Source organism: Balaenoptera ricei, chromosome 9 (genome assembly GCF_028023285.1).
Source record: "Balaenoptera ricei isolate mBalRic1 chromosome 9, mBalRic1.hap2, whole genome shotgun sequence".
NCBI classification, from domain to species: Eukaryota; Metazoa; Chordata; class Mammalia; order Artiodactyla; family Balaenopteridae; genus Balaenoptera; species Balaenoptera ricei.
The window spans coordinates 42,499,975-42,520,662 of record NC_082647.1 but is presented as its reverse complement, the minus strand read 5'-3'; the positions used below and the strand labels follow the sequence as shown (position 1 = coordinate 42,520,662).

Genomic DNA, 20,688 nt, shown 5'->3' with positions numbered 1-20,688 from the left:
AAGATTGCAGATCTCTTAAAGTAATCCCCAATAAGGGGAGGGGTATCCTTTTTTGTTCAACATGCTTTTTTTAAAGTTTTACTTGCTTCTTCCTTCGTGGTCTTCCTTACATCTTTTACAGGCATACCTTGTTTTATTGCACTTTGCTGTATTACACTTCGCAGATAATGTGTTTTTTACAAATTGAAGGTTTGTGGCATACTGCATCAAGCAAATCTATCTTTGCCATTTTCCCACCGGCATTTGCTTTCTTCATGTCTCTGTGTTACATTGGTAATTCTCTCAATGTTTTAAACCAGGGTTCCCCAACCCCCGGGCCGCGGACTGGTATTGGTCCATGGCCTGTTAGGAACTAGGCCGCACAGCAGGAGGTGAGCGGCGGGCAAGCGAAGCTTCATCTGCTCCTCCCCATCGCTCCCCATTGCTCGCATTACCACCTGAACAACCCCCCCCAACCACCACCAAGTCTGTGGAAAAACTGTCTTCCACAAAACCGGTCCCTGGTGCCGAAAAGGTTGGGGACTGCTGTTTTAAACTTTATTATTATTATATTTGTTATGTTGATCTGTAATCAGTGATCTTTGATGTTCCTACTACGACTCACTTAAGGCTAGATGACGGTTAGCATTCTTCAGCAATAACATATTTTTAAATTAAGGTATATACATTGTTTTCTAAGACATAATGCTGCTGCACATCTAATAGACTACAGTGTAGTGTAAACATAACTTCTATATGCCCTGAGAAGCCAAAACACTTGTGTGACTCACTTTATTTCTATATCTGTTCTGCTTTATTGAGGTGGTCAAGTTGGAGTTACCTCTTTCCCATATATTAATTTTATTTTTGTTTTCTACAACCTTCTCCATCTGTAGTCTTGGGAAAACTCTATGGATAACTGAATTCCTATTAATGACTGAAAACACAGGTTTCTAAAGGCTAATCCTCAGAACTCTTTTGGTACATGACAAAGTTTTCATTGATCTAAAGAGATATCATGACAATTTTCTGAAATTTGTCCCAAGTTTTTCCAAAAAAAAATAATTTATTCAGTTATATCTTTTACTCTTGTTCGTGTGTCCTTTCATGAAAATATAATGATAGTATTGTTTTATTTACGTTTAGTTTTAACACTCTCACTTGGCAAAATAAAATGCTGGTAACAATTGTTTCCCAGAATGTTTGGAAATTTTTGTTGCTCTTTGAAATTCTTATTTTAAGTGAAATTCCTTTGGAAAATTTTGTATGAAAATTGCTACATGTCTGTATACATAGTGACCTACCACACCACTGAAGCAAAAATATGTAAATGTACTTAATGAGTTCTTCAGGAAAGATCACACGTAATTTAAATGAAATGTGGTTGTCTTTCCATTACACTCAAAATGTGGGTCATGTAAGACAACCACAGTAGGGCCTTACTGGGTCAGCCTTAAGTGTGGTCCTTGCTGTGATTCTATTGTTGGTCACATGAAAAGGGTAAGTCATCTGGTGGCTTTCAGGAACTGTCACCCCTTGAATAGATCTCTAAAAGGAGCTAAGTTATATCTTTGGGGATTTAATGTGCTGTTCAGGTTATATTGTAGCCTTTTTAAAAAAAAATTTTTTACCAGGTCTTTTCATATTTTTGACTGAGTCACTTTAAATTTCTCTGACAAGTTTAAGTTTATAAGCTTTAGCTTATCTACATGTGTGAAGAAGAGTTTTCATTAAAAAGCAGGCAGGTAATGATATAATTTAAATGGTTTTTCTAGTCACCTAATAAAAAAACTTTCATTTGAAAAGAAAAATGCGATGACAAAAAGTGATCCTTTTTCCAGGATCATACACCATGATCAAGTGGGGTTTATCCCAGGGATGAAAGGGTTCTTCAATATACACAAATCAATCAATGTGATACACCATATTAACAAATTGAAGAAGAAAAACCATATGATCATCTCAATAGATGCAGAAAAAGCCTTTGACAAAATTCAACACCCATTTATGATAAAAACTCTCCAGAAAGTGGGGAGAGAGGGACCCTACCTCAACATAATAAAGGCCGTATACGACAAACCCACAGCAAACATTCTCAATGGTGAAAAACTGAAAGCATTTCCTCTAAGATCAGGAACAAGACAAGGATGTCCACTCTCGCCACTGTCATTCAACGTAGTTTTGGAAGTCCTAGCCACGGAAATCAGAGAAGAAAAAGAAATAACAGGAATACAAATTGGAAAAGAAGAAGTAAAACTGTCACTGTTTGCAGATGACACGATACTATACATAGAGAATCCTAAGGATGCTACCAGAAAACTACTAGAGCTAATCAATGAATTTGGTAAAGTTGCAGGATACAAAATTAACCCACAGAAATTTCTTGCATTCCTATACACTAACAACGAAAGATCAGAAAGAGAAATTAAGGAAACAATCCCGTTCACCATCGCAACAAAAAGAATAAAATACCTAGGAATAAACCTACAAAAGGAGGTAAAAGACCTGTACTCAGAAAACTATAAGACACTGATGAAAGTGATCGAAGATGACACACAGATGGAGAGATATACCATGTTCTTAGATTGGAAGAATCAATATTGTGAAGATGACTATACTACCCAAAGCAATCTACAGATTCAGTAAAATCCCTATCAAATTACCAATGGCATTTTTTACAGAACTAGAACAAAAAATCTTAAAATTTGTATGGAGACACAAAAGACCCCGAATAGCCAAAGCAATCTTGAGGGAAAAAAAACAGAGCTGGAGGAATCAGACTCCCTGACTTCAGACTATACTACAAAGCTACAGTAATCAAGACGATATGGTGCTGGCACAAAAACAGAAATATAGATCAATGGAACAGGATAGAAAACCCAGAGATAAACCCACACACCTATGGTCAACTAATCTATGACAAAGGAGGCAAGGATATACAATGGAGAAAAGACAGTCTCTTCAATAAGTGGTGCTGGGAAAACTGTACAGCTACATGTAAAAGAATGAAAGTAGAACACTCCCTTAACACCATACACAAAAATAAACTCAAAATGGATTAGAGACCTAAATGTAAGACTGGACACTAAAACTCTTAGAGGAAAACATAGGAAGAACACTCTTTGACATAAATCACAGCAAGATCTTTTTTGATCCACCTCCTAGAGTAATGGAAATAAAAACAAAAATAAACAAATGGGACCTAATAAAAAAAGCATTTGCAAAGCAAAGGAAACTACAAACAAGACAAAAAGACAACCCTCAGAATGGGAGAAAATATTTGCAAACGAATCGACAGACAAAGGATTAATCTCCAAAATATATAAACAACTCATGCAGCTCAATATAAAAAAAAAACTCAATCCAAAAATAGGCAGAAGACCTAAATAGACATTTCTCCAAAGAAGACATTCAGATGGCCAAGAAGCACATGAAAAGCTTCTCAACATCACTAATTATTAGAGAAATGCAAATCAGAACTACAGTGAGGTATCACCTCACACCAGTTAGAATGGGCATCCTCAGAAAATCTACAAACAACAAATGCTGGAGAGGGTGTGGAGAAAAGGGAACCCTCTTGCACTGTTGGTGGGAATGTAAATTGATACAGTCACTATGTAGAACAGTATGGAGGTTCCTTAAAAAACTAAAAATAAAATTACCATATGACCCAGCAATCCCACTACTGGGCATATACCCAGAGAAAACCATAAAGCAAAAAGACACATGCACCGCAGTTCATTGCAGCACTATTTACAGTAGCCAGGTCATGGAAACAACCTAAATTCCCATCGACAGACCAATGGATAAAGAAGATGTGGTACAAATATACAATGGAATATTACTCAGCCATAAAAAGGAATGAAATTGTGTCATTTGTAGAGACGTGGATGGATCTAGAGACTGTTGTACAGGGTGAAGTAAGTCAGAAAGAGGAAAACAAATATCGTATATTAATGCATATATGTGGAACCTAGAAAAATGGTGCACATGAACCAGTTTGCAGGGCAGAAATAGAGACACAGATGTAGAGAACAAACGTATGGACACCAGGGGGGAAAGTGGCGGGGTGGTGGTGGTGGTGGGATGAATTGGGAGGTTGGGATTGACATATATACACTAATATGTATAAAATAGATAACTAATAAGAACCTGCTGTATAAAAAATAGAATTAATTTTTAAAAAAGTGATCCTTTTTCCTGTATTTTCTACATTATAAGCACAATTTTGTGTTACAGTTTTCTAAATATCACTTTAATAAAAATGACTAGAATTGGGGTGCTAATTAATTTAAAAATTAGATTTGAAACATCATTTTGACTGGTGAGAGGCTTCCAAAAATTCATTTTAGATACATGTAACCATTTTCTTATAATACTGGAATATCACTTCATTTGGTTAAGGAGTCAAGTATTTTTACAAGGCTGAAAAGCTTGAAGTATCTCAAATGTGAAATATTGCAAATTTCTTTGAAAGTATACATATTTAAATAAGTTTAGAAATTTGAGCAGGCTGTCAGAAGATAATCGCACAGCTTATTTATTTTCATAATGATTTGGTATAGCGATTACTGACAGAATTTGGAAAAGAAATTAACTAGCTTTAACAAATTTGGCCATAAACTTTTGTTTTAGGGCACATACTTATATTGTGAAATCTGTGGATTTGCCTTTAGTTGCTGCTTTTAGTGTGGTTTACTTTAAGTGTGCTAAGTCTCTGTATTTTTTGTTCTTTTAGATATGACACAGTTGAAGGCATGTAAGTGGTTATTTGTTTTTCCAAAGACATAAGCAGTTTTAGTATGTGAAGATTTTTAATATTTAAATTTTGAATTTAAAAGCAAATATCAAAACATCATAGCATGTTTCTCTGCAGTCTTCTATTTTCCCCCAAGAGTTATTTAAATAATAATCTAGATGACAGTGTTTACTCTTGGTAGGGTGGTAGCCTTTTCATGTGCAAATTATACTGCAGATTCTTTACATTTATATGGATTGCCTTATTCCTCCCAAGGTTGAAATTAAATGAGCATTTTATAGATAGGTTATTATAAGTAAGAGTATATATTTAAAATCTCAATTCTGTGTGAATTCGAATTTATTTTTTTAATTTCTAGTTTTTTATAATTTGTTTACAATATATTTATTTGTTTTCAAATTGCAGCAGTATTGTTGGATAATCTAAGTTGCTTAAACATACAGTTTCAGTTATTTAAGACTGCCAATTCATAAATCGTTATTAGAGTATTTTTTTTTCTAGAGCCTAAAAATGCTTTGGGGAGTGGCAGAAGTGAGTTTTACAGAAATCAAACAAAAGCTTTGAACCCTCTCACTGGAATAATGCTTGCATGAATACACAACACAAACACACATTTATTTGGTATGTCATTTCAGGGCATTCATTGACACAATGCCCAAGAGATCCGAGGCCCCTGTATTAAAAACACCTGCCATAAAGATGAGAAATATATTAATATGAAGGGCCTTATTGGCTTTTAATGAAATAATGATATTTACACTTTAAAATTTATTTCAGTTTACCTCACTTTTTGAATGTTGATTCTTCTTCTAAGTTAATGTTTGGTTTATTTTCATTTTCAGAACTTCTGATTAATTGTTTAATTGTTAAGACATACTGAAGGTTTGTAAGTTTTCTTTTGGTGAAGGAATATCCTTTAGTTAAGTAACGTTTTGTTCTAACTTACACTAACTGCAAAAACAAATCCTTTTGGTCACAACAGTACATCACATCTTTGTCCTTCCTTTTTGCTAAGAAAAATCAGTAGCCAGTGTTCTTTCTGTCCTGTTGCTCATTTAATATTTTCCATCTTGCTCTCTTGTCCTCCTCCTTGAGAGGGAAGAACAGTGTTGTAATGGTCAAAATACTCAGCCTTGTAAGGAGAGAAGTCACCATAATCAAGAGTGTGTCAAATCAGGATTAAAGTGACTAGCCTTGAAGTTATGGATAAAATACAAGGCCTGACTTTGTTTTTAAGCCATGATTTAACTTTTTAACCACTTTATTGAGATAAAGTTCACCAATTTAATATGTACAATTAAATGGTCAAAGCCTGTTATTGTGGAGGCAAAATAAACATGTTTTATCAATAAAGTCAGAAAAGGGCCTCCCTCTTTTAAGTTGTCCCAGTGTATTGAATTGTTTTTAGAGATCGTGAAAGCCACAGAGCCCACCTTTCTTTCCTCTCTGGGGCTGTAATAGGTTACTGATACTTCGGCATTCTCTTGTGTCTGTAAATATACTAGCCTTCACATAAAGCTCATTTGTAGTATTTTTCAACATGAAAATTTTGAACAAAATTGTGCAGAAATTTGAGTCTGTGGAGTTTAATGTCAATAGAGTGAACTACTTTTATTTAACTGTGCTGGTGTCTATTATTTGGCATTTCAGAAATGCCAAGATATTCATTTGCTTCTTTGCTCTCTCTCTCTCTCTCTCTCTCTCTCTCTCTCTCTCTCTCTCTCTCATGTGTGTGTGATCACTGACCATCTTTAAAACTTAAGACACTAAAATATTTGACATAGGTGGAATGAATTTTTCAGGAGCATTAAAATTACATTAAGTGGCCTAGAAATACTCTGCTTGCCTAAATGAAGAGTGTTCTAGGTATTGCCTGGTAGTTTTTTCTAGCATATCAATTCAGTAACCAAAATAGGTTTGAATTATTGTGATGTCAGTAGTCGTCTAAAAGGAGAGATTATAACACTTGGAAAATTGTAGAACTAAAAATATTCTACATGTATTGACTTCATTAACTCAGTACCTTTTTTCACATTAAAATTTTGTTTAAAATACAAAATTAAGTAATTTTCTTCTAGTTTTCCTTTCTAAGAATGTATTTAGGGAATGTGTCCTTTCCATTTTCCTTCTACAGTTTATTTTATATGTTATCTTTAGATTTGATATGCATTAGGTTTAGAGAAACATTCTGCTAAGAGTTGCCTTTGGTAGATCTATTTTCATAATAATTATTCACTAGAGATTTTCAAGTTTAGCTATGAAACTTCATGGAAAGAAGTTCTAAATTGTAAATATTTATAAATTTTAAAAGTTTCTAAAGAATTTTTAACATGTTCATATATAAAACTTCAAATCTGTGTTCCATGTCATTTAAGGTGGTGTCAGAATAATTGAAAAATTATTTTGAAACTTATTTTCAAAAAACAGAGAATTTAGTAATGGCACACAGCAGCTCATTTGTTTTCATCACTGTTTCAGAGTTTTGTGTTACACTTTTCATTTTTAGACATTTAATGATTATCTTTAATGTTCACAGGAGCCCTCTTGCACAAATGGAAGAAGAAAGAAGGGAGCATGTAGCTAAGATGAAGAAGATGGAGATGGAGATGGAGCAGGTGTTTGAGATGAAGGTCAAAGAAAAAGTTCAAAAACTGAAGGACTCTGAAGCTGAGGTAATCAACCTAATATTTTCACCTTTTATAGGCACAGTATTCCTTTAAAAAATATCTTTAATAAAATTCATAGATAATATAACCTTTCTCCAGATTTTTTCAAATATAATACGCTAACATAATAAAATGGAAAAATAAAAGCAAGCACTATGTTTACAATAATATATATTTTAATATGTACTGGAATACAAGCATACTTGGTAGGAAGACACAGTAGAAAACTTCCAATAAATTTTATTAGCTATAATTAACAAGTAATAAGAAATGAAATTATAAGCCATTCCATCTAGTCAATATAAGAAAAGTAAAGATCAGAGTTTTGGGTGGATGTAAGAATAAAAACTAGTGTTAGGGTAATAATAATAGAACAGACTTATTTGCATATGAATGAAAAAGAAAGAACCTTAGTTAAACTATAGGCATGCCAGGGTAAATTACAGACACAGGAAGAAATGAAGAAATGTGATTTTTATAAATGAGTTGGGCCTTATTTGTAATATAGTGTCAACGTAATTCCCACTGTTACAAAAATCAGGTAGGGTAGTGACAAAGCATTCCAGCAAGCTGATATACTACCTTGGAATCTCTCTAGAGGTTGAGGCATATATTTAGTTCCTATTAATCAAAAAGATCATGAAGACATGTCCTTCAATAAGTGATAAGAAATAAAAGATGGAGAAAAAAACACACTAACACAAGCACCTATACAGTAAGTAGTTGGCTTGATGTCCAAGAGCAGTAGAAGAAACTCTAGGTAAACACAAAATAAATCAACAATTTCAGTATAATTTCTCAGCACAGATTTATTATCATTGTGCTGAAAATTACTTTTAAATATATGGGATGACATTAATATGAAATACTTTTAAAATTACTTTTAATGATAAAATTCAGTGAGATCCCTGTGTTTATATGTGGCTCCACTAATATAATAATATTTGTGTTTAAATATATTAAAAGGAGACTCTGATCTAGTCTGTTAGATCCTTACAGTTGGTCTGTTTGCTTTTGTAATGAATTACTGCATAAAATACATAAACCTTTGACTAAATACATAACCAAAAGTACTCTGATCCATTGAGTAGATGGAATGCATGGAGTAAAGTATTCAGTAATTTTGAGGAAATGTTTTTATTCCACATTAGATTTCTCTTAAATCACTGGGCTTTTCATGTAGTCTCTTATTAAAAAAAACTTTCACTGTTGTTATATTTATCATATGCTTAATTCAGTGGGGATACAGAATAGCTCCTCCTGGTCTAAGACTACCAAGCACTGCAGAACTAGCATCCCTGGCATCTGTTATTAAGATGACATTTAGGAGATTAAGTTTAGTCTTTTTTATTAATTAGCTTTTTATTAAATCTATCCATCCGAGTCTCTACTGCTTCACTAATTAATAAATGATCTGGAAAATCCCTATCAGAAGGTGAATAGAAACAGGAGTAATCAACAGTCTGCATTATCTCCACACTTAGATTATGATGAAAATCTAAAAGGAGTTGAATTTACATTTGGTATAGACATATTTTAGGGCCTGCTCCTAAGAGTAAATGTTATAAACAAATAATTATAAAACTGTAGTTATAGAACCCTTTGAGAGTTTTTACGATTACTGTGAATGGTGAAAACAGAGTTTTCCGAACCTTAACTGCTCTTTGAAGGATAGAATCTTTATTAACATTAAAAGGACCTGTAAACAGATCTGGACCAAGTTTCTCCTAATTCAGTGAGCCATATAAGTATGTAAATATATAGGTGAAGAAACCTATTTAACCTTGTTTAATACTGTTTTTTCTCAAGTGCTAGAAATATTTGTTTGGGGCATAGTTGCTAATATCCAGCAGCACAGCGTATCAGGCACATTCATGGATTATGTCATTTAATTCATACCACAGCCCTTCAAGATGGGTATTATTGTCCATTTCCCTTTTTTACATGAGAGGAAAGATAAATTAACTTGGCCTATGCTGCATAACTGTAAACCATTATTTGAATACACTTAACTTTGTTCTTAATCGCTAGACAAGTCCACAATCATGTATCCACAATTTCAGAAAACTGCAAAACCAGACATAGAACTAATAGTTTTATCCCACTTGATGTGAATATTTATATACTTCACTGCAAAAAATAGTAATGTGTTTGGTTATAGGTGCTACCTTAGGCAGCCCAGGAGTTGTTTTTTTTTTTTTTTTTTTTTAACATCTTTATTGAAGTATAATTGCTTTACAATGGTGTGTTAGTTTCTGCTTTATAACAAAGTGAATCAGTTATACATATACATATGTTCCCATATCTCTTCCCTCTTGCATCTCCCTCCCTCCCACCCTCCCCATCACACCCCTCTAGGTGGTCACAAAGCACCGAGCTGATCTCCCTGTGCTATGCGGCTGCTTCCCACTAGCTATCTGTTTTACATTTGGTAGTGTATATATGTCCATGACACTCTCTCACCCTGTCACATCTCACCCCTCCCCCTCCCCATATCCTCAAGTCCATTCTCTAGTAGGTCTGTGTCTTTATTCCCGTCTTGCCACTAGGTTCTTCATGGCCTTTTTTTTTTTTTCCTTAGATTCCGTATATATGTGTTAGCATACTCTATTTGTTTTTCTCTTTCTGACTTACTTCACTCTGTATGACAGACTCTAACTCCATCCACCTCATTACAAATACCTCCATTTCGTTTCTTTTTATGGCTGAGTAATATTCCATTGTATATATGTGCCACATCTTCTTTATCCATTCATCCGATGATGGACACTTAGGTTGCTTCCATGTCCTGGCTATTGCAAATAGAGCTGCAATGAACATTTTGGTACATGACTCTTTTTGAACTATGGTTTTCTCAGGGTATATGCCCAGTAGTGGGATTGCTGGGTCGTATGGTAGTTCTATTTGTAGTTTTTTAAGGAACCTCCATACTGTTCTCCATAGTGGCTGTATCAATTTACATTCCCACCAACAGTGCAATAGTGTTCCCTTTCCTCCACACCCTCTCCAGCATTTATTGTTTCTAGATTTTTTGATGATGGCCATTCTGACCGGTGTGAGATGATATCTCATTGTAGTTTTGATTTGCATTTCTCTAATGATTAATGATGTTGAGCATTCTTTCATGTGTCTGTTGGCAATCTGTATATCTTCTTTGGAGAAATGTCTATTTAGGTCTTCTGCCCATTTTTGGATTGGGTTGTTCATTTTTTTGTTATTGAGCTTCATGAGCTGCTTGTAAATCTTGGAGATTAATCCTTTGTCAGTTGCTTCATTTGCAAATATTTTCTCCCATTCTGAGGGTTGTCTTTTGGTCTTGTTTATGGTTTCCTTTGCTGTGCAAAAGCTTTTAAGTTTCATTAGGTCCCATTTGTTTGTGTTTTTATTTCCATTTCTCTAGGAGGTGGGTCAAAAAGAATCTTGCTGTGATTTATGTCATAGAGTGTTCTGCCTATGTTTTCCTCTAAGAGTTTGCTAGTGTCTGGCCTTACACTTAGGTCTTTAATCCATTTTGAGTTTATTTTTGTGTATGGTGTCAGGGAGTGTTCTAATTTCATACTTTTACATGTATCTGTCCAATTTTCCCAGCACCACTTATTGAAGAGGCTGTCTTTTCTCCACTGTATATGCTTGCCTCCTTTATCAAAGATAAGGTGACCATATGTGCATGGGTTTACCTCTGGGCTTTCTATCCTGTTCCATTGATCTATATTTCTGTTTTTGGGCCAGTACCAAACTGTCTTGATTACTGTAGCTTTGTAATAAAGTCTAAAGTCAGGGAGCCTGATTCCTCCAGCTCCATTTTTCGTTCTCAAGATTGCTTTGGCTATTCGGGATCTTTTGTGTTTCCATACAAATTGTGAAATTATTTGTTCTAGTTCTGTGAAAAATGCCAGTGGTAGTTTTATAGGGATTGCATTGAATCTGTAGATTGCTTTGGCTAGTATAGTCATTTTCACAATGTTGATTCTTCCAATCCAAGAACATGATATATCTCTCCATCTGTTTGTATCATCTTTAATTTCTTTCATCAGTGTCTTATAGTTTTCTGCATACAGGTCTTTTGTCTCCTTAGGTAGGTTTATTCCTAGATATTTTATTCTTTTTGTTGCAATGGTAAACGGGAGTGTTTTCTTAATTTCACTTTCAGATTTTTCATCACTAGTGTATAGAAATGCAAGACATTTCTGTGCATTAATTTTGTATCGTGCTACTTTACCAAATTCATTGATTAGCTCTAGGAGTTTTCTGGTGGCAGTTTTAGGATTCTCTATGTATAGTATCATGTCATCTGCAAACAGTGACAGCTTTACTTCTTCTTTTCTGATTTGGATTCCTTTTATTTCTTTTTCTTCTCTGATTTCTGTGGCTAAGACTTCCAAAACTATGTTGAATAATAGTGGTGAGAGTGGGCAACCTTGTCTTATTCCTGATCTTAGTGGAAATGGTTTCAGTTTTTCACCATTGAGGACAATGTTGGCTGTGGGTTTGTCATATATGGCCTTTATTATGTTGAGGAAAGTTCCCTCTATGCCTACTTTCTGCAGGGCTTTTATCATAAATGGGTGTTGAATTTTGTCGAAAGCTTTCTCTGCATCGATTGAGATGATCATATGGTTTTTCTCCTTCAATTTGTTAATATGGTGTATCACGTTGATTGATTTGCGTATATTGAAGAATCCTTGCATTCCTGGGATAAACCCCACTTGATCATGGTGTATGATCCTTTTAATGTGCTGTTGGATTCTGTTAGTATTTTGTTGAGGGTTTTTGCATCTATGTTCATCAGTGATATTGACCTGTAGTTTTCTTTCTTTGTGACATCTTTGTCTGGTTTTGGTATCAGGCTGATGGTGGCCTCGTAGGATGAGTTTGGGAGTGTTCTTCCCTCTGCAATATTTTGGAAGAGTTTGAGAAGGATAGGTGTTAGCTCTTCTCTAAATGTTTGATAGAATTCGCCTGTGAAGCCATCTGGTCCTGGGCTTTTGTTTGTTGGAAGATTTTTAATCACAGTCTCAATTTCAGTGCTTGTGATTGGTCTGTTCATATTTTCTATTTCTTCCTGGTTCAGTCTCGGCAGGTTGTGCATTTCTAAGAATCTGTCCATTTCTTCCAGGTTGTCCATTTTATTGGCATAGAGTTGCTTGTAGTAATCTCTCATGATCGTTTGTATTTCTGGAGTGTCAGTGGTTACTTCTCCTTTTTCATTTCTAATTCTATTGATTTGAGTCTTCTCCCTTTTTCTCTTGATGAGTCTGGCTAATGGTTTATCAATTTTGTTTATCTTCTCAAAGAACCAGCTTTTAGTTTCATTGATTTTTGCTATTGTTTCCTTCATTTCTTTTTCATTTATTTCTGATCTGATCTTTATGATTTCTTTCCTTCTGCTAGCTTTGGGGTTTTTTTGTTCTTCTTTCTCTGATTGCTTCAGGTGCAAGGTTAGGTTGTTTATTCGAGGTGTTTCCTGTTTCTTGAGGTAGGCTTGTATTGCTATAAACTTCCCTCTTAGCACTGCTTTTGCTGTGTCCCATAGGTTTTGGGTCGTCGTGTCTCCATTGTCATTTGTTTCTAGGTATTTTTTGATTTCCCCTTTGATTTCTTCAGTGATCACTTCGTTATTAAGTAGTGTATTGTGTAGCCTCCATGTGTTTGTATTTTTTACACATCTTTTCCTGTAATTGATATCTAGTCTCATAGTGTTGTGGTCGGAAAAGATACTTGATACGATTTCAATTTTCTTAAATTTACCAAGGCTTGATTTGTGACCCAAGATATGAACTATCCTGGAGAATGTTCCATGAGCACTTGAGAAAAATGTGTATTCTGTTGTTTTTGGGTGGAATGTCCTATAAATATCAATTAAGTCCATCTTGTTTAATGTATCATTTAAAGCTTGTGTTTCCTTATTTATTTTCATTTTGGATGATCTGTCCATTGGTGAAGGTGGGGTGTTAAAGTCCCCTACTATGATTGTGTTGCTGTCGATTTCCCCTTTTATGGCTGTTAGTATTTGCCTTATGTATTGAGGTGCTCCTATGTTGGGTGCATAAATATTTACAATTGTTATACCTTCCTCTTGGATCGATCCCTTGATCATTATATAGTGTCCTTCTTTGTCTCTTGTAATAGTCTTTATTTTAAAGTCTATTTTGTCTGATATGAGAATTTCTACACCAGCTTTCTTTTGATTTCCATTTGCATGGAATATCTTTTTCCATCCCCTCACTTTCAGTCTGTATGTGTCTCTAGGTCTGAAGTGGGTCTCTTGTAGACAGCATATATATGGGTCTTGTTTTTGTATCCATTCAGCCAGTCAGTTTCTTTTGGTGGGAGCATTAAATCCATTTACATTTAAGGTAATTATCGATATGTATGTTCCTATTCCCATTTTCTTAAATGTTTTGGGTTTGTTATTGTAGGTGTTTTCCTTCTCTTGTGTTTCTTGCCTAGAGAAGTTCCTTTAGCATTTGTTGTAAAGCTGGTTTGGTGGTGCTGAACTCTCTCAGCTTTTGCTTGTCTGTAAAGGTTTTAATTTCTCCATCACATCTGAATGAGATCCTTGCTGGGTAGAGTAATCTTGGTTGTAGGTTCTTCTCCTTCATCACTTTAAGTATATCCTGCCACTCCCTTCTGGCTTGCAGAGTTTCTGCCGAAAGATCAGATGTTAACCTTATGGGGATTCCCTTGTGTGTTATTTGTTGTTTTTCCCTTGCTGCTTTTAATATGTTTTCTTTATATTTAATTTTTGACAGTTTGATTAATATGTGTCTTGGCGTGTTTCTCCTTGGGTTTATCCTGTATGGGACTCTCTGTGCTTCCTGGACTTGATTAACTATTTCCTTTCCCATATTAGGGAAGTTTTCAACTATAATCTCTTCAAATATTTTCTCAGTCCCTTTCTTTTTCTCTTCTTTTTCTGGGACCCCTATAATTCGAATGTTGGTGTGTTTAATGTTGTCCCAGAGGTCTCTGAGACTGTCCTCAGTTCTTTTCATTCTTTTCTCTTTATCCTCCTCTGCAGTAGTTATTTCCACCATTTTATCTTCCAGGTCACTTATCCGTTCTTTTGCCTCAGTTATTCTGTTATTGATCCCATCTAGAGTATTTTTAATTTCATTTATTGTGTTTTTCATTGTTGCTTGGTTCCTCTTTAGTTCTTCTACGTCCTTGTTAAATGTTTCTTGCATTTTGTCTATTCTATTTCCAAGATTTTGGATCATCCTTACTATCATTATTCTGAATTCTTTTTCAGGTAGACTACCTATTTCCTCTTCATTTGTTAGGTCTGGTGTGTTTTGACCCTGCTCCTTCATCTGCTGTGTGTTTTTCTGTCTTCTCATTTTGCTTATCTTACTGTGTTTGGGGTCTCCTTTTCACAGGCTGCTGGTTCGTAGTTCCCGTTGTTTTTGGTATCTGTCCCCAGTGGCTAAGGTTGGTTCAGTGGGTTGTGTAGGCTTCCTGGTGGAGGGAACTAGTGCCTGTGTTCTGGTGGATGAGGCTGGATCTTGTCTTTCTGGTGGGCACGTCCACGTCTGGTGGTGTATTTTGGGGTGTCTGTGGCCTTATTATGATTTTAGGCAGCCTCTCTGCTAATGGATGGGGCTGTGTTCCTGTCTTGCTAGTTGTTTGGCATAGGGTGTCCAGCACTGTAGCTTGCTGGTCGTTGAGTGAAGCTGGGTCTTGATGTTGAGATGGAGATCTCTGAGAGATTTTTGCCGTTTGGTATTACGTGGAGCTGGGAGGTCTCTTGTGGACCAGTGTCCTGACGTTGGCTCTCCCACCTCAGAGGCACAGCCCTGATGCCTGGCTGGAGCACCAAGAGCCTTTCATCCACACGGCTCAGAGTAAAAGGGAGAAAAAATAGAAAGAAAGAAAGAAAGAGGATAAAATATAGTGAAGTAAAATAAAGCTATTATAAAGCAAAGCTATACAGACAAAATCTCACCCAGAAGCATATACATATACACTCACAAAAAAAGGAAGAGGGGAAAAATTACTATATCCTGCTCCCAAAGTCCACCTCCTGAATTTGGGATGATTCGTTGTCTATTCAGGTATTCAACAGATGCAGGCACATCAAGTTGTTTGTGGAGTTTTAATCCACTGCTTCTGAGGCTGCTGGGAGAGATTTCCCTTTCTCTTCTTTGTTCGCACAGCTCCCGGGGTTCAGCTTTGGATTTGGACCCGCCTCTGCGTGTAGGTCGCCTGAGGGCGTCTGTTCCCCGCCCAAACAGAACGGGGTTAAAGGAGCAGCTGCTTCGGGGGCTGTGGCTCACTCGGGCGGGCTGGGGAGGGAAGGATACGGATGCGGGGCGAGCCTGCGGCGGCAGAGGCCGGCGTGACGTTGTACCAGCCCGAGGCACGCCGTGCGTTCTCCCGGGGAAGTTGTCCCCGGATCACGGGAGCCTGGCCGTGGCGGGCTGCACCGGCTCCCAGGAGGGGCGGTGTGGAGAGTGACCTGTGCTCGCACACAGGCTTTTTGGTGGCGGCAGCAGCAGCCTTAGCGTCTCACGCCCGTCTCTGGGGTCCTCGCTGATCGCCACGGCTCGCGCCCGTCTCTGGAGTTCGTTTAGGCGGCGCTCTGAATCCCCTCTCGTTGCGCGCCGCGAAACAAAGAGGCAAGAAAAAGTCTCTTGCTTCTTCGGCATCTGCAGACTTTTTCCCGGACTCCCTCCCAGCCAGCTGTGGTGCGCTAACCCCTTCCGGCTGTGTTCACGCCGCCAACCCCAGTCCTCTGCCTGCGATCCGACCGAAGCCCGAGCCTCAGCTCCCAGCCCCCGCCCGCCCCGGCGGGTGAGCAGACAAGCCTCTCGGGCTGGTGAGTGCTGGTCGGCACCGATCCTCTGTGCGGGAGTCTCTCCGCTTTGCCCTTCGCACCCCTGTGGCTGCGCTCTCCTCCGTGGCTCCGAAGCTTACCCCCTCCGCCACCCGCAGTCCCAGGAGTTGTTTTGTAAATAGAGTATATAGACCTTTCTAAGTAGTATTGGCTTTCTGAAATCTGAAAAATTTTGAACTATGAAACATATCTAACCCCAAGGGTTTCTAGGAAGTGAGGGATTGTGACCTGTACTTTTAACCTACATGCAGTTAACACAAAGATACGTATATGTGACAGAAATGTACAGGTAAAGAATGATGAACACTGGTGAACCTATGGTCCAGCTTAAAAAAATAAGGCATCATCAGTTCATTTGAGGCCCCTTTGTGTCTCTCCCCTATTGTATCCCTCTCTCTCCTTCTCAGAGGTGACTATTCTGAATTGTGTATATATAATTCCCTTGCATTTTTTTTTTTTAATAACCAAAGGCATTTTCCTGTGTTCCTATTTTCTGACATTTTCTTAGTAACTTGTTTGCTATCATCAGGAAGATGTTACCTCAAATTTGATTCATGTTTGCTTAAATATATCTTAGATGGTTTTGTTTTGTAAGAACTGCATGAAATAATTTGGAATGGGAATGAATATGAAGTCACTTTTTGTGGGTTTACAAAGTAATTAAGAAAACAAGTTGTATGCGAAATTACAATCCAAATTCAAGATGTTAATTCATTGGTGTAATACAGTCTTTAATAAAACATAGTTCCTGGACATCTGAAAGTTTTTAATATTAATAGTTCTTAGTTATTCGTTGTAGTTTTTTTTTTCTATGACTGTTTTCCTCAGAAATGGATTAACTAGCACCTAAATGAATTATTTAATGAACTATTAGGTAAGCTCTTTGTTTCTGCAGTTACTTTACATGAGTGTTTTCCACCTTTCAGCCAGCATTCTTTATAGCATTAATTCTCAATGTAGAAAGAACCACCTGCTTTAGAATCACGGGACCTTGTTGAAAATGTAGATTTCTAGACTTAACAAAAACCCAGAGATTCTAATTCAGTATGTCTTTGTGAGGTCCAGGATTCTATATTTTTAACAAGCATTCAGGTGATTTGTACGAAGACTGATATTTGAAAACCACTGCTTTATAAGAATCGGGGACCTTATCCCATGATCTTGTAACTCTTAGATCCTCATCTATTTGCTTTCTTTTCACTTGTCTCAGCTTTGTGAACTTGGAATTACGAGGCAGGTTCGAATCCTGGTTCTGCCACTTTTTGACTAATGACTTTGGGCAAGTGACATAAACTCTGCAACTGTTTGGTCATCTATGAAGTGGGAGCAGTGGTGTCTTCCCTGCCCAGCTTCCTACATGTTTTGTGAGTAAGGAAAAATGAGATGATAAGATAGGGTATGCCCATTATAAAGTGCCACACACTGTAGCTTATTGTACTCTTTTTTTCCCTGTTTACCAAGATTATTCTCTTCGATCACTGGCCTTTTGGGTGGTAAGTCCTATAGGCAGAGGAATTTTAGATGGTGCTAAAATTTTAGACAGTGCTAAAACCAGGTGGTACTTTGAATTTATAGCATAAGAACTGAATGCTCATACTGTTAACATTAGGATGCCTGGATGAAATGTACTTCTGCTCCTGATTTCTCAAACAGTTTTATTTTATATATTGTGCTCTGAATTAGCTCCAACGGCGCCATGAGCAAATGAAAAAGAATTTGGAAGCACAGCACAAAGAATTAGAGGAAAAACGTCGTCAGTTTGAAGATGAGAAAGCAAATTGGGAAGCCCAACAACGTATTTTAGAGCAACAGAACTCTTCAAGGTATCTAATATCAGATTCCCAAGAAATGTGTGTATTAATGCTTTAAAGAATTATTTTCCTATTTATTTTAAAAACATTAAAATAACATTTAAAAAGACATCATCCATTATCATAAATCCCAAGCACAATTTTCATGGATGAATCTTTTATATAGATGGATGCAGTCTGTCTATTATAATAGTATTTTTTTCACTGTAAACATTTTCCATGACTTAACAATCTTCATAATTATAATTTAGTAGCTTCATAATATTCTCTTCAGTTGACTCACTGTAATCAGTTGCTTACCTTTTCCCATCAAATGTTGGACATAATGGTTGTATTTAATTTTTGGCAAACATAGAGAACACTGCTACAAAGATCTTTTATACATTTAGAGGTATGTCTTTATTGTGTTGAATTATTTCATTAAGATAAAATTTTGGATATCTAATTCCTAATGCAGCTAATTAGTTACTCTTAATTTACACAAAAATCAGTAGTATTTATACTTTGGTTTTCTTCTTTTCCTCATTAGTCCCATTTAAAACTGAAAAGTTGTATCCCTATAAGGATTCTACAGTTTACCCTCACTGCTAAACATTTTCAAGATTTTCAGCACTATCCTTCTATTAACTTTTTCCCCAAGGAAGAAGAAAATATATTTGTAAAAGCGAAGCATTTCAGAATACAAATGGCAGTAGGAGAAAAGGATACCCTGGTAGATGTCAGTTGATCTTTTTTGATTTGCACTGTTTCATTTAGGAAAAATTGTGCTTGTATATTAAAAATGGGTTTTTGTCATGTTTTTTACTGTTTGTCTTGGAATTTTGTCAAATATTTGTCCAAGAAAATAATATTATAGACTAGCATTGTCCTTATTGTTAACTTTAAATCTTCTAATTTTTAAATGAAAACATAGTGTTTGAAAATCCAACACAGTTGTAGTTGGTTTAGCTATTGCTACCATATGTTATCTGTGTTTATAAAGTGGTCACTCATTTTGATTATTTTCCTTTAATCATTTAGAACCTTGGAAAAGAACAAGAAGAAAGGGAAGATCTTTTAAACCCTCTTTTGACCACCAGTTACATATTAGTTGCCAACATGCCAGCTTGGACATCAGTGTTTGTTGGATCCATTTGACCAATTTGCACCGGTTTTATCCTTAATGATGGATTTAACAGCATGACAAAAATTATTATTATTTTTTTTTGTTCTTGACGGAGATTAAGATGCCTTTAATTGTCTAGGGTTTTGTGTACTTAGAAACTAACAGCTCTAAGTACCTTTCCTATGTTTTCTTTTTTTATTAAACAGATGTCTTCAATTTAATGCAAGAAAACATTTTACTGTTGTACAATCATGTTCTGGTAGTTTGATTTTTTACAGGATATTCCAAAATAAAAGGACTCTGGAAGGTTTTCATTGAGGATAAATTGCCATAATATGATGCAAACTATGCTTCTTTATGATAATTATAATACAAAGGTTTCATTCAGTGCAACATATACAGTAATGTAATTTAGCCTAACACAGTTGACCCTATTTTTTGACACTTCCATTGTTTAAAAATACACATGGAAAAAAAAAACCTATATGCTTACAGCGCACCTAGAGCTTTTTTATAACAACCTCTTTTTTTGTTTGTTTGTTTTGGATTCTTTAAATATATATTATTCTCATTTAGTGCCCTCTTTAGCCAGAATCTCATTACTGCTTCATTTTTGTAATAACATTTAATTTAGGTATTTTCCATATATTGGCCCTGCTAAAATAGGATATAGCATCTTTCATATGGTAGGAACCAACAAGGAAACTTTCCTTTAATTCCCTTTTTACACTTTATGGTAAGTAGCAGGGGGAAAAAATGCATTTATAGATCATTTCTAGGCAAAATTGTGAAGCTAACAACCAACCTATTTCTACCTATGTGCAGTCTCTTTATTTTACTAGAAATGGGAATCATGGCCTCTTGAAAAGAAAAAAAGTCACCATTCTGCATTTAGCTGTATTCATATATTGCATTTCTGTATTTTTTTGTTTGTATTGTAAAAAATTCACATAATAAACAATGTTGTGATGTAACTGAGCGTGGGGTCTTAAATATTCTCCAGTTGATATACAAGAGTGTACAGTGTGTTTGGGAAGAAGATTTTCAGCTTGAATTTGCCTCCTCCATGATTGTAACTCTTACCTTTTCTCTTGTATGTTTGTTTCATTTAGAGTGCATATGCCCTGATTTTCTAACTAACGGGATATAGTATCTCTCTACTCATTTTTGTCTCCTATTAACACGTTATTTCTCTGAGAATGAATTTCAACTCCCCAGGTGAACTCACAAGTCCTTGGACTGAAATTTTTTAACTGGAAGGAGGGTGGTATAATTTCTTTTCACTATAAGGTCAAATGATGTAGATTTTAACAAAATGCTTTATGATATTTTAAGTATAATTAATGCAACACAGTTTGTTTCCTTAAAAAGTTTCACCGTATCTGTTACTTTTTAAAATTAATGATCCAAGCAGAAGGAAGTAACTGATATTTCTGATTAGCCAATATTTTTGTTTACATCAGAGGCTGATGGGTTTAAACAAATCAGTATGCTTGAAAGATCTTGTTGCTTTTCAAAGATATATAGATATA

General features: G+C 35.9%; 1 protein-coding gene across 3 annotated transcripts in view; it reads left to right on the top strand.

The window, feature by feature from the left end:
• Positions 1 to 20,130, top strand: part of SEPTIN7 (septin 7) — a 79,648-nt gene extending 59,518 nt beyond the window's left edge. For 2 of the 3 annotated variants that reach the window (XM_059933617.1, XM_059933615.1), the window contains exons 11-14: positions 4,718 to 4,738; positions 7,275 to 7,410; positions 17,924 to 18,063; positions 19,072 to 20,130. In XM_059933617.1, the coding sequence (XP_059789600.1) occupies positions 4,718 to 4,738; positions 7,275 to 7,410; positions 17,924 to 18,063; positions 19,072 to 19,111 (337 nt within the window). In that variant the 3' untranslated portion in view covers positions 19,112 to 20,130. The remainder of the gene's footprint in view (positions 1 to 4,717; positions 4,739 to 7,274; positions 7,411 to 17,923; positions 18,064 to 19,071) is intronic. The other variant, XM_059933616.1, reaches the window with a different exon arrangement.
• The last annotated feature ends 558 nt before the right edge of the window (positions 20,131 to 20,688 follow it).